The following is a 14,001-nucleotide window of genomic DNA, read 5'->3' on the forward strand; positions in this document are numbered from 1 at the left end:
ATACTTAGATTGTGCATTTCTTGCATGGCAAGGGGTTGGACTAGATGGCCCATGTGCTCTCTTCCAACTATGATTCTATCACTAGAATAATAAGAATGTATGCAGAAGGCCTTACTGTGGGCCTGAATGCTTTTGGTGGACAGGAATCCAAGAGAGCGTATTATTATTGCCATCGTATATGCATTTTGAAAGTTAACCCAAACCAAGTGCTTGATATTAAAGACAATAGATGTAAAAGGTGCCAAACGATAGAGCACAGCTTGCAGTTTCTTTAGGTCTAACACAGTGGTTTTTGGCCTACAACTCCCAGAAATCCCTGCCAGTTTACCAGCTGTTAGGATTTTTGGGAGTTGAAGGCCAAAAACATTTGGGGACCCCAGGTTGAAAGCCACTAATTACCGCTTTCAACAATTTTTTTTTTTAAAAATTATGGTATGAGTTGCAAATAAAGTGGTACAATTCTTATTTTCCCCCCAGTAGAAGAACACAAAGGACTGGTTGCAAAAATGTCGCTTGACTTTGACAGCGCAGCTCTACAAATGCAGCATGAAGATGAAGAGTATGACCAGGAGGATTATGTTAGGGAGCAGGAGGTAAGCATTAAGACTTGGGGTTTGTTTCATGATTGCTGCAATTCCTTTGTACAGGGCGGGCTAAGAGTCACAAAGAGGTTTCAACTTTTAATAACTCCTCCATTTTATTTTTATTTTTAATTAAAATAATTTTTAATTTAATGTCTAATTATAATAATATATTATGTATAATATTTATAATAGATAATACCACAACATCATATACAGGAAACCTGCACTAACATATTTTTTTGTTTGTCCCAAATATGATAATATACCGATGAAATACAGGAATTCAATTTTTTCATAGTGTTCTCAATGACAAAGGTGTTATAATATTCCATATCTTCTGAACAACCCTGATACATACTTTTGTAAGACTGTTGCAAAATTTTATCCTTGAGATTAGTAACTTTTAAGTATGTTTTCTTTTTATCTGTGACTTTCTCTTATTGTATATACCTGTGTTGTGATTTTGTTATTGTCTGCCAATAAAGGCTGTGTTTGTGGGGCTACCTGTGGCCCTCCAGGTCCTTTGGACTTCATCTCCCAGAATTCCTTACAATTGAACAAGCTGGCTAGGGACTCTGGGAGTTACATGTAAAACGTTTTCAGTTCCTCCGCTCCCCCAAAGTAAAACATCAAATGCCTTTGTGATTTTGGCCTTTGTATTTTAAAACTGTAAATGTGTCAAAGTTATGTGCCAAAGCACAAAAATAAATGTAATCTCAATGTGGAAAGTATTGATCATATTTTAATACGCTGCATTTCCTCATGGCTTTAACATTTACAGAAATTTTACTTCTCTACTTGGGATTTGAAACATTTGGGTTTGTCGTATACTCATTAGGTGCTTTGACTCTTTTCTCTTGGTTATTCAGTGGTTTTTCCTTTGCTTTTGGAAGCGTTTTGTTGGGTTTGTCATCTGGCTGCTTGTTTGAGAATAGCTTTTTTAAAAAAACATGTCTTTGACTCATAGTACAAGTTCCATGGCTCTGTAAATTCTGGACATGCTTTAGATGTGCTTATTATAATTGGAAAACTTACCATAGGAATGCACTTAGTTAACTGAAATTTTAACTACTGTACTTTCAAACACTTGTATCAGTAAGGCTTATTGAACAGCCCTTGTTTTAAATAGTATCTAAGCTTGCTATTTTTGTGATATGGCATATCTAGAATGGAGCCCTATAGGCAAATACTGGACTAATCTTCAATAAAAATGAGTATTGCATCTGAATAAACATGTATGAGTCTAGCATTATTGTTTACAAATGACACAGAATAATCTAATTCATCATGAATGTTTGAAGCAGGTGACTATATTGAGTAATCCTGGCTACATTTCTCAGAATGATAAACCAATAATCCTTGTTCTTGAACCACCTCTGCCAGTGAGTGCAGGTGTCTCACCAAGCCTCAAATCCCAGGATGCCATAACATATAAGCATAGCAGTTAATTCTATAGTGTAGATGCACTCTCTGTTGTGATATAATAAACCATGATTCTTTGGTTATTGTTCTGTTGTGATAAAATAAACCACAATTCTTTGGTTATTGTTCTGTGTGAACATAGCATGTTCCTTTAGCTCCAAATATATTATGGTTATGCATGTTTTGGATACCAGTCCATGAAATGTAGGTGTACAACCAACTCACCCACAGTTTTGTTTCTTTCATTTTACAGTCTCGTGTTCAGAAAATTTTACAGTCTCGTGTTCAGAAAAACTAACATTTCTGTCAACTTGGAAATGCTCTGTTTGCCCCAGTTTGGAGACGTTAGTCATCATTTCTTCCAGGAACTATCTTCTTACTAAAGCTAATGCTGTTGTCTTGGGAAGAGAGATTTCTAGTGACATCATAATCTCCTGAATCTCTCATGATGTCACTCAGTCAGCCACTTACTATGTGGCTATTTTTTAAAAAGAAGACTTAAATAAAATACCCTGTGTCATGTGTTAAATTTAAGGCTTATGTACATTCTGCGGCTAGGTGTTGTAACATAATTGTGCAGTATGTTTCCTTCTGCTTGGAATATTTAGGAACGTGGGTATCCTTTTTCTGTGAAGACAGACTATCAAATATTATCTTGTCTATTGTAGATAGATACATACTGCTGTGGTAAGACTGGGTAGACTAGAATTCTGTTCTTTCTGAACTTGATGTTGGTGCATAATTTATAGTAGACACGCTGCTGCTATCTAGCACAAAAATATTTCCCATTCTCCTTTTCTTCATAACCTTAGTGCTTTCCATCTGTTCTTTATTCTTACTTCTAAAATCAACAGGTTGAGAAGAGGTTTAGGCTAGAATTTCTCTTCCTTGAGTGTTTTTCTTGTATATGCATGTGTGTGTTTTTTAAATTGTATGCAACATAGAAGGGTGTATCTCAGACCTGATTACAAAAAATAAGTCTTTGTCTTATTTTGTCTGATCTATTGAAATATTGGATAAGAGAAACAATACTTTTCCTTTGACACATTACAAAATATAACTCCTCTTTCTCTCTTGCCCTTCAATTCCATGCCCCAGTAATCTTTTGAGATGATTGCTACAGACATTCTTTCTTTTTTACTTTGATCCCGCACATCTGTCTTGGAAACACTGGTGCAAATTACTCACTAGTCTCATTCTTGCCTTTTTCCTTTTGTTTTCTATTTTTAACCAGTTAAAAAGAATAAGTGGTGAAAAATATAGAGAACTTGATAGCTAAGAATTGTGTGTGTTTGTCTTTCCTAAAATGCAAGATCCTAAAGTGTGCTCTAGGCCTGGTTTTTATGAGACTACTTATCATAAACATATTGTATAAAAAGAAGTTGATTGGATAGAGTTTAGGAAGTTTAGGAAGTCTAAAATGACAATAATGTTCATACTAGTATAATTCTAGCCTTCTAAAATATCATTAACTGGCTTGCCAAAAGACAAATATAATGTTGTTGATGATTTTGGTGCAATATTGTCTCTGTTTTGGCAATATAGTAACTACTTCATCCAAAATGAGAGTTTATTTCTGTTACTTGGTCATCCTTGTTGTAGCTGATTGCTTCTGCTCTATTTAACAAAATATGTATAAGCTTTGTTAGTGTGGAAAAAGTGCCAAGTTTCGATTCAATACTTGCTTATGCTGTTGTGTACAGTTTTCTAGTAACCTTATGAGAAAAAGAAAATGTACTGCACAGATGTATCACTTGAGATCCATTCTATGTACCAAAACCTTACTGAAGGTTTAGAAGAACAGGTACTTTCTATACAAGATTCTTTGCTTCAAGTAAGTACAGAAAGTTTTTTATTTTAACTTCTGGAAAGTAACTTCCACAAAGTGAAGAGCTCAAATGTAAAGAATTTGAGTGGTTAGGTGTTGTAGGAATGATACTTTGTATGTATTTTACCATACAAAAACAAAGCAAAACAAAAAAAACCCTTTGTTCTGCAGAAACGTAGGAAATGAAATGTACTTATTAAAAGAAATGCAATACGCTAACTGACCAAGATTAACTGAAATACTGAGTGTCATTTTATTAACAGCTACTTCAACTTTGAAGAATAATTTATCTCTCATTCCAAGTTATTGTTAACTCTGTTTCATGTCAGGGTAATACCATAGTCATTGTTTTCCTGCTGACATGTAACCTGGTTGGTACTTAGTTGGGAGCCTGCCAATGAATACTGGGTGATAATATTCTGTCTGGTATTTTAGAGGAAGGGATTGGCAAAAGCAACTTTGAGTATTCCTTCTCTAATAAAACCCCAAATAAATCCATACGGTCACCATACATTGACAGGCAGCTTGCAGGCATGTAGGATAAGTAATGCCACAGTGATAAAAGCTCTTCCTTTGAGTCTTTTCAACTCTAAATCTTCTAGGAGTTTATAAGGATCACAGAGTATGTTTGTGTAAAGGAGAGTGTATTCTGGAAGTAGAGGCAAGTGGAATGGGACAGGAACATTTGTGTGGATAAAAGTTGGGTTTGGCCCTTTTGATTTTCTTCAAATGTACGTAAACTATAGACTTTAATGGGAACTTTGTATCTCATGATCAATTTTCATCATATTTCATGCTGATCAAGCCGTGCTTAAGTAGTAGCAATAAAAACAGGTTTATCAAATTAGACCAGCTCCCATAAGTGAATGTGTTTTATAGTGGCTTATGCCTGTGTTATTGAGGGAGAAAATGCTTTTTTATTTGCCGATGTTAATAACACAGCAGGGCAAAACGGCACCTTTGCATTACACCGCTATTATAATGAAATGAATTATTCAACAATCTTATAATAATTATGTATTATTGAAATTTTGTTGCAAGAGTATTTTGGTCAAGCTCTCATATTAGTGGATCTGTATTTCAGGTTCATGTTGCTATTATGTCTTATTTCAGTTGCAACAACTGTTGACAGATCTTCCCCATGATATGCTCGAAGATAGTGGAGATCACCTCTCTGACTATAGTGTAACTGGGGACCATGAACGGTAAGGACCTTAATGTTTTTTATTCCCTCATGAATTAGGACGGTAATTCTGTCATAAAGCTAAATGAACTGCATTTTCAATGAAACAGTAACTTCTATACCTTCTACATTCTCTGTAGTTTAAATGAACCTTGGGAACAGAATGGCAACCAATGGAACGATCATCCAGTTGCAACGAACACACAAAATGTAAGTTCATGGAACTTTTTAAATGTTTTTGATCTGTTTTGTTATGAGTTTGTAAAATAGGCCTGTATAAATTTTTTGTGAGCTATCTTGGAAAATATCAGATAATCCATAGTTACCAAAATCTATTGCATTATATTAAATGCCATAAACAAACGCCTAGGAAACTTTAGGTCATTGCTTCAAGTTGCTGCTTCTCTTTTCTCTGAGTTTAAGGAAGAGAGTGCATCTCTCTTATTCCTTGTTTCCATTGTTCATATATTTTAATTGGTCAGTAAACCTTTCTTATTTTTCTTGTATGCTTGATGTACACTGGTTCTTTCATCTCGCTTTTTCCTATTTCCTTTTATTTCCATTTCTGTGTTTAACACTATCCGTTTTCATTTTTCTGCTCTTTCTGCCATCACTCAACCTTCTGGAATCGGTTGATTCAAAAGGACAGGAGTGGGCAGATTGTCAGGAACCTACAGCTCCTGATAATGATGATTTCTCTGAGTCTGAGGAACTGAGGGTTAGCAGAGGGGCAAGGTTGCTCCTTAGCAGGAGGCTACAGAGCCTACAGACCCAATGCCATTATTCATCAAGTGATGAAGAAACAAAGAGGCTTTGTAATGCTTCCAGTAATTATTAAGTAGAAGACACTGACCTAATTGGGCCCCTGGTATCTGGAGACAACTGGCTATACATCTCCCAGCATTTGTGCATTCCTCAATGTGGACTGGCTATGATTTACAATGCTGTTTTATTTCATGCTGGCTTTATGTATGGAATACTGATGTGGCTGACCAACTCCTGGATCATCTGATGACTGCTCTCTTGTGTCTCCCTTCACCCTTCTTTGACTGACAAGAACTGAATTAACTTCTCAACAGCTTTTGTATTCTAACCACCTGATTCCTGCGACATTTGCTGACTGGAGCATAGAACACTTTGTTCAGTTGCCTTCTCATTTTCTAACACATTTTGTTTCTTGCCTCTTTAACAGCCTTAGTCATGCTAGAGTGTGTTTTTTGGATATAGGAACAATATCTCTTAATTTTCTGACACTCAAATTAAGGATTGAATAGAAAGCAAATAGAGAGAAAATGTCTTCCAGCTTAAAATAATGATTCCACTCTTTCTACTTATGCAAGGAAAAACACGGTGTGCATGAATAATACAAATAACAAGGCTAATCATCATAAGGGGAAATGTAAGAAGAAGAGTTTAAATGTAAGGAATAGTAAGGTGCAGGTATTAAAGGCAATAACATACAATTTAGCAAATTATCATATAAAAAGCACTGAGGTTCATGCAGATTAAAAACACTTAAAACATCACAAATGAGAGATGTACAGTACCCCACATTATCTTAAAAGACTATTCCATAGCATATTGAAAGCCAAAAGCCTGTTTAAATAAAAAGAGAGCCGAGAGTACTGTAGTTTATCTTATCTTCCCATGGAATGGAGTGCCACACTCTTGAGAGCGATCTCCAAGAAATGTGCCACTAAAGGCTATGAGACTGAAGTAGAATCTTCCTGCAAATATTTTGAAATGTGAACAGGCTTATGTGGAGAATTTGGATCTTTCGAATAGTTTCAGATCCTTATTCACGGCAATGTAGTTCAAATTGGATCTTCTGTGACATATATATTGTTACCTGACAGGGTCAGAATGTATATGGTGAACACTTTCTGTACGATCAAGGAAATATCCCAGGTGAAATGCGTGCCGGAGAATGGCCTGACCAATCCAATGAAAGTGAAGATAAAAGCATGTACGAGATCTCTGGCAGGGTCAGTGAAAATGGGTCTGATGATGTGTATCTCGGAGGAGATGGATTTCAAACGCCTAGCCATTACCAACAAACCAATGCATATCATCTTCCAGAAAACTTTAGACCATATACCAATGGACACCAGCAAGAATTCAGTAATCAGCACAGCAAAATTCCAAACATGGTTGATGCTAAGAAGGAGCACTTGAAGGTTGGTGGATTAGTGTGTTTTTTCCCACCAGTGTCCATTGCTTATGTTGTTGAAACTAGTATTCCAAACAGATAATAAAGTGGAATGACAATCTCCATATTAAAAATGTTTTAAGTATTTAGTGAATATTTTTGAGTTAATTGTTTTCAGATTAAATCCTTGATCTGTTCCTTGTATTGTTTCTTGAATATTTGACTGCAGGTTGAGTCTCTCTTATCAGAAATATTTTTCTGGATTTTTTGGGGGGGGGGGGGGAATGAGGTGAGGAGGACTCCCTGTAAAACATCCTGACACTCCCCAGAGGGATGCTTCTGCACTGGCCATCTCTTTCTAGTTTTATTCAGTCCTATGCGGCGCGCTAAAAACATGGCTGTGTACTCAGGCTTTTAATGAATAAATGACAAAGATGACCTGGACTGATTTATGGATAAAGCATGAGGATCTTGGATGAACAGATATAACCATATGTCCTATATTTTATATTGTATTTAATTGTTCTTAATGGATTTTATAGTTATGATTTTAACTATGTTGTTGGCATCGAATTGTTGCCAACTGTGTAAGCCGCCCTGAGTCCCTCCGGGTGAGAAGGGCGGGATATAAATGCTGGAAATAAATAAATAAAATAAATGTTATAATTGCAGTTTGGCCCTTCAGAAGCAACTACCAAGCAATCTGTGGAACCTTACAAAGTAATATATAAGCCATACCAGAATAACATTCAGCAGCCAGTCCCTGTTTCTCCAGATGCAGCGAGAAGAAATGAAATATTTGAAGAAATGCAGCAAGAATTTCTGGGTACTAGTGAGAGTAAGTGTTCAGTCATGATTCTAAGAACTGATTTGATAACTTTTAAATTTTGTTTGAACACAGGTCTCGTACCTGTGAGCCAAGTGGTAAATGGACTTTGATCTGAGGAGCATGTAAGACAGTTGTATGGATTTCTTTGGCCATCTGTAGTTCTTTGTCATGAGTGGTAGTGCAGGAACCTCAGTATTTCAAGTCATGGAGATAGAAGAAGACTTACTCATTTAAAACTTGTTTCTTTGTAGTATCATAGTGAGCTAATTGCAACACTAAGCAATAGAATGACAGTATTGTTCTAATAGACAGTTTAGGGTCTCGTGGAGGGAACTGTAAAATGGGGTAGGGAACTGTGTTTGGACTGTTTTTCCCCATAATTTGTTATCATTCGCCATAGTGGTTGAAGCTTCTGGGAGGTAAAGTGCCCATAACTGAAAGGCCATGGTTTGCCTTTCCTGTTGTTTAACAAACCAAAATGTGAAATTCAATATATATCTGATAGAATTTACCACAAGGTTCAGTACTTCTGATGAGAGAAAATTTCCTTCAAGAAATTTATTTTGTGACCTGATGTCTAAACGTTTTATCTGAATTGACAGATTCTTCAGAAAACATGCAGATTCTACAACTTCAAGTTCTTAATAAAGCAAAAGAACGAAAACTGGAGGAACTTAACAAACAGCTGGAAGAAAGGGCACAGCAGATTAGGTATCTCTCTCATCAGCTTGCAATCATGAAAGGTAAATTTCTGTTCTGAAAGTAGGATCTGCAGAGGGTGGGGTGTATCGTCATGGAGATGCAGTCTTTTTGTGGGTTAACTGGAGAAGACATCAAGGTTTTTTTTAGTCAGTAGTAGTTTAAATGAGGAGCTAAACTGTTGGCTCTTTCATTTCACACTCTGCAGTATTTTATGCTTATTAAATTAAGCTAATCTAATCAGTGCCTAATTTTATATTCATGGTTCTGGAGATGAGTTCTGTTTGTTCTCTTCATTTAATCAATTTCTTGCGACTGAGGGTTTGCTGTAGTTAATGTAGTTGTTGGTCTCATATCTACTTTGACTGGAAATATTTAAACATTGGATTAAAGTGTCAGGTGAAATCTAGAAGAGATGCTATTAAGAATAGGGTTTGTCCTTCCTTCTTTTTGTTCTTTGAAAATATCAAGGAAACCGATGTGCTTATTATTTACTTGCTGAAGAAAGCATTGCGTTTCTTGAAAAATGATGTAATACTACAGTGATATAAATATTTATGTTGCGCAGATGAAAAAGATGGCATGTACCTTAGTCTTCAGGAAAGTCAAAAACTCTATCAAAATGGCAAGGAAAGAGAACTGCAGTTTGAAGGCCAAATAAAAGCACTTGAAGCCGAAATTCAAACTCTAAAGGCCAATGAGGAGCAGGTAGTGTAACTCTTTTAAGTCTGAATAGTTGTTTTAAAATTCTGTCAATAATTATATTTGCATCTGGCTGTAAAATAACCCTTAGGTGTAATGTGTGAGCTGGAACACTATGGTACCTAAACACAACTTATGGTTTAGGTACTAGTACAGCAACTTGAATTCTAGCATGGACGTTTTTTCTCTTTTCTTCTCAGTGTTTACAATTGGGTCTGTCAGTAAAATTTTATCTTGGTATACATTGATGGTTGCTTATGTTAGAGGTGCCACAGACTCATTTGAATGTGGTTTGAATTAATGTGTGTGGTATTTTTGGCAGCTGATCAAAAAAGCCAAAGTAGCAGAAGTTGCCATGGAAAGCGTACAGCAGCAACTCTTAGAACTCAGACGATCCGATTCCCTTCAGCGTGCAAGGGAGCAGCACGAGGCCATTGTTGCAGCACTCCAACAGAAAAACGAAGAACAAGTCTTATCTCTGCAGCAGAAACTTGAAGCTAAGCATGTAGCACTTCAGGAGCAGGTCAGACTCCTTGAATAATCATTGTGGAAGCAAATTTGTCAAAAAGTGAAACTCTGCATATTGACTTGGAAGTAAGTTCCATTGTGTTCAATGGAATTTATCCCAATATAACATTGCATAAGATTGTTGAAAACTATAAGGTTTCGGATCAGACTCTTCATGCCATTGTAAGAACTTAATTGGTTGCCTTTATGAAGATAATGTCAATTTGCAGATACAGAATAGGGTTTTCTCATAATAAGTATGGCAACCCACCACTTAAACTATTACTACTATATTATTACTATTGATATTATTACTGTTGTATAAACCTTTGTTTTAACTTCTGTTATATCATCTTCTTGTATTTTAAACTGTGTGTATTGTTTATGTATTTGCACTGTTACTTTTGTAACATTGTGAGCCGCCCCGAGTCCTCACGGGGAGATGGTGGTGGGGTATAAATAAAGTTTTATTATTATTATTATTATTATTATTATTATTATTATTATTATTAAACTGAGCCAGGCACCAATATAGAACTAATATGATGATGATGATGACGATAATGATAATAATAGTACATTTTATTTGTTTCATGTCTCTCCTAACTGCTTATATAGTTTAGTATGCTTCCATTTGCATGAGAAACCTATAGCTAGATTTTTATTTTGGCTAATAGAGGCACTTTCCAAACTTTAAGGTCACTTAAAGTCAAGATTTTGTTAGCGCAGAATTTCTTTACCACTTGTTCAACCCTAAGAAATTTAGCACAAACTTTTTTAAAGATATCACAATCTTGATTTTGTAGACTATCTCCTTTTATTTAAAATTATTACTGCTGACATTAGGAAAGCTTGGGACATTCAAGTGTAGATCTTTGTTTAAAATGGCTGTGAGTTTCATCAGCACAAATTATTGGATTCAGAATTTTAAATTCAACATGTTTGCCTTTGCACGAGTGTCCCATTGGTTGATTTGCAGTGTCTAGTAAAAACATACAATAAATCCAGAAGAGATAATAAATCATTGTTTGTGAAACAAAGGTGAATTGTGCAGTTGTCTCCTTGTAACAACTCCTCCCTTTGAATTATGTTCAATTATTTGGAGGAATTCCTCATATCCCAGAAGCCCTGGGTCAAGAATTCTGGGAACTGAAGGGCAAGACACCTGGAGGGCCACATGTTGTGCAGGCCTGCCTTATAGCATACTTTTCTACTTTGTATTTCCTTGGAAATGTATTTAAGCATGCCGGGATAATTTTGTTAAAGCAAGACACACTGAAGGTTCATGGCTTGCATCAGGTTCCAATAAATTATGCCCTATTGGATTGCGGAAGTGTGACATCTGAACTACTTTAAAAGCTTGCTTTGTATTTTTTTTTAAAAAATGTACTGTTTCAAAAGTAGAAAAATTGAACTGTGTTTCCTTGTAATATTAGACTTTATTGGGATGGTCATATATGCTACATGACAGATAATGTAGTTATCTCTTATCAGACAGAACTTTGCTGCCATCTAAAGGAAAGTATGAAGCAACTTGAAAGAACTCTTGAAGAAAGCAAATTAGAAAAGAACGAAATGATCAATCGACTCTCGAGGAGCCTGGAAGAAAGTCAGAATCAGTGTGCGAATCTCCTCCAGACAGGTATCTCCTCAAGGCCTTGTTTTGCCAAAAACCTAAAATGAGAAACTCCTGAACGTTAGATAAGCATTATATGAAAAAATTTAATGGTATTATAATGGTCATGATGGCAAATAAGTCAATTTGAAAATAGATGTTTTAATAGGAAGTTTTGGAAATCATCAGTCTAGTTATTCTGAGTAATAGATACATTATATGAAAGAATTTACATCAGATGTTTTGCTTAGGTTGGCAAGCTGAAGAAGCATTTGGACCAAAAGTCTGATATACCTAAGTGGAGAGAGGCTTCTTGTGAGGATGGAAACTTGCAAGAGAGGAAAACTTTATAAATTAAGCTTCCATAATAAAGTAAATAAGTCATGACGAGTGTGACAGGCAATGCTTAAGTGACATGCATCCTGCCAAGTCTAGACTGAAAAATATTCCCTCTGGCACAAGAAATCTTGTGAAATGCTTCTGTGAGAGTCGTAAAATTTGCAACTCTATACATGAAGACATTTTGTTCCTTTAAAAAAATGTTTTCAACCCTTGACTCTTTTACCAAGTCTGCCTTGTTTGTCTGGCACGGTTTCACAGTTTCCTTTTTGCTTCAAGGAAAGCAAACATTTGACACGTCTTTAGTTACTCATCATTATTTTCATTTTAAAGTAGAAGGAAAAAACACTCAAATGAAATAAAGCTACCACAGTTTGAAGTGCTGGAAAAGCCGGTCTCTCTAACGGTGAACTTGAATATCTTCCATTAATATGCAATACAGCCCTCTTATCCACAGGGGTACGTTCCTGAATTTACTTGGAGACAGGAAATAGTGGACCATAATGAAACCTATTGAAATGAATGACTTTTGCATAGAGTCACCCCAGAGGAACTGGATATCTTTTAAAAGAAAACATGATCCTAAAGGTTCAATAGGATTCACTCATGTGAAAACTACTTTAGTAAAGGTTGCTTGATATTTTTTTTGCTATTTTAGTAACTCTTATGTGATGTTTAAAAAGTAATTTCAGTTATTTTTCTCCAGGATTGGTGTCAGAAACAAATCAATTACGAATACAGCTTCAACAAGCCCACTCTGCCCACTTAATAAGTACTGAAATGAACAAGGCTCTGCAGGTTTGTTCATTTTCCTCTTGAAATATGGTAAAACTTTTGCTTGGGCTAGTTCAAAAATGCTTGAATCAGCTTGAAAAATCATTTTTGAACTGCAGTCAACATGTCCCCTGGCTGAACTGGTTGGAGGAATCTAGAAATTCTTAATTATGTCAACTAAGACATTTTCAACAAATATTTCCCAAGTAAATAGTCTTATATCTTTGTAGGAAATACAAGCATAAGTGTTGAAGTGAATGGTTTGATAGTGCATGATTCTGCTTCATTGCTGAAATGAAAAGCGAGAAATGCCATTGGGGTCCAATGTGAGAACGGTTGAACAAATGTTTAAGAAATAAATGCACACTTAACATATGTTAAAAGTGGCATTTAGAAGTTTGTATTCTGCCTTTTCATACTCATAGGATAATTCAGATATCAGGGTGACTACTGGTACTGTTGGGATGATATTGTTATATTTGCTTATTCTCCTTTAATTTCTATGTGTGTAGGAAGAGTTGAAGGAACTAAAAGAAGAAATTCGTTTGTATGAATCTGCAGCAAAACATGGTGTGTTTCTCAGTAACCCAGATGGAGAATTGAATGCAGACATGTCTGATTCATATGTCGATTTGGGTATTAAAAAAAAACCAAAACTGAACAGGTATGTGGTGTAAGCATTTCTAATTTTGTTTTTTTTTTTTACAAAAATTAAACAAATATAATGTTGAGCACTATATTTGGGAGCAAACTTCCACAAATTGGTTGGATCTGAAGCTAGGAGTCTTAGTAAATCATGTAATTTCCGGTACAGTTTATCTGTATTGATACGACTAATTTCTTCCTTAATACTTAAAAACAAAACACAGTCCCGCTGAGACTAAAGAAGCAGGTAGAGGACTTTCTAAAGATGAGATCATCTTAGAGCTAAAGGATGAAATGGAACGTTTTCTGAGAAGTCATAAATCAAAGCGGAACCGGATTTCCCAGCTGCAGAACGACCTCGAAAATAGCCAGAGGACAATAGAAGAACTGAAGCAGCAGCTGATAAAAACAAATGTATATGAGGTTGGTTTGGTTTTAATATGTTTGGAAACATTGATATACTTTCCTCCTCCTTAGTACAACTCGATAGAATCTTATATAAATCATAGTTGTTAACAGTTGCTCATACAATCAAAACTACACTTTGGTGTGTTCCAGAAACATGAATTAGAGTTGTTTGGATTGTTCAGACACTTGAATTGTTTTTGGCACACCAAACAAACTGAATGTTCGTACCATAAATTCACATTTTGTGTTGCAAAGTAATGGGCCTATTCGTGTCTTTATTCTGTGGATATAGAGCTGGCTTGTAGTGCTAACACAAA

The 14,001-nt window shown here is 35.6% G+C and overlaps 1 protein-coding gene across 6 annotated transcripts in view; it reads left to right on the top strand.

Annotated features, from left to right (window-relative positions):
- Positions 1–14,001, top strand: part of cep152 (centrosomal protein 152) — a 34,907-nt gene that overhangs the window by 1,576 nt on the left and 19,330 nt on the right. Inside the window, exons 1-13 of one of the 6 annotated variants that reach the window (XM_062963133.1) lie at positions 2,280–2,618; positions 3,710–3,840; positions 4,948–5,039; positions 5,158–5,227; positions 6,874–7,194; positions 7,839–8,004; positions 8,598–8,738; positions 9,263–9,402; positions 9,719–9,919; positions 11,398–11,545; positions 12,564–12,655; positions 13,144–13,295; positions 13,501–13,699. In XM_062963133.1, coding sequence (XP_062819203.1) covers positions 3,739–3,840; positions 4,948–5,039; positions 5,158–5,227; positions 6,874–7,194; positions 7,839–8,004; positions 8,598–8,738; positions 9,263–9,402; positions 9,719–9,919; positions 11,398–11,545; positions 12,564–12,655; positions 13,144–13,295; positions 13,501–13,699 — 1,824 coding nt within the window. In that variant the 5' untranslated portion in view covers positions 2,280–2,618; positions 3,710–3,738. Of the gene's footprint in view, positions 1–477; positions 594–2,279; positions 2,619–2,647; positions 3,841–4,947; positions 5,040–5,157; positions 5,228–6,873; positions 7,195–7,838; positions 8,005–8,597; positions 8,739–9,262; positions 9,403–9,718; positions 9,920–11,397; positions 11,546–12,563; positions 12,656–13,143; positions 13,296–13,500; positions 13,700–14,001 lie in introns of those variants that run through there. The other 5 variants (XM_008120871.3, XM_062963134.1, XM_062963136.1 and 2 more) reach the window with 5 other exon arrangements.

Source organism: Anolis carolinensis, unplaced genomic scaffold (assembly GCF_035594765.1).
Source record: "Anolis carolinensis isolate JA03-04 unplaced genomic scaffold, rAnoCar3.1.pri scaffold_11, whole genome shotgun sequence".
NCBI lineage: Eukaryota > Metazoa > Chordata > Lepidosauria > Squamata > Dactyloidae > Anolis > Anolis carolinensis.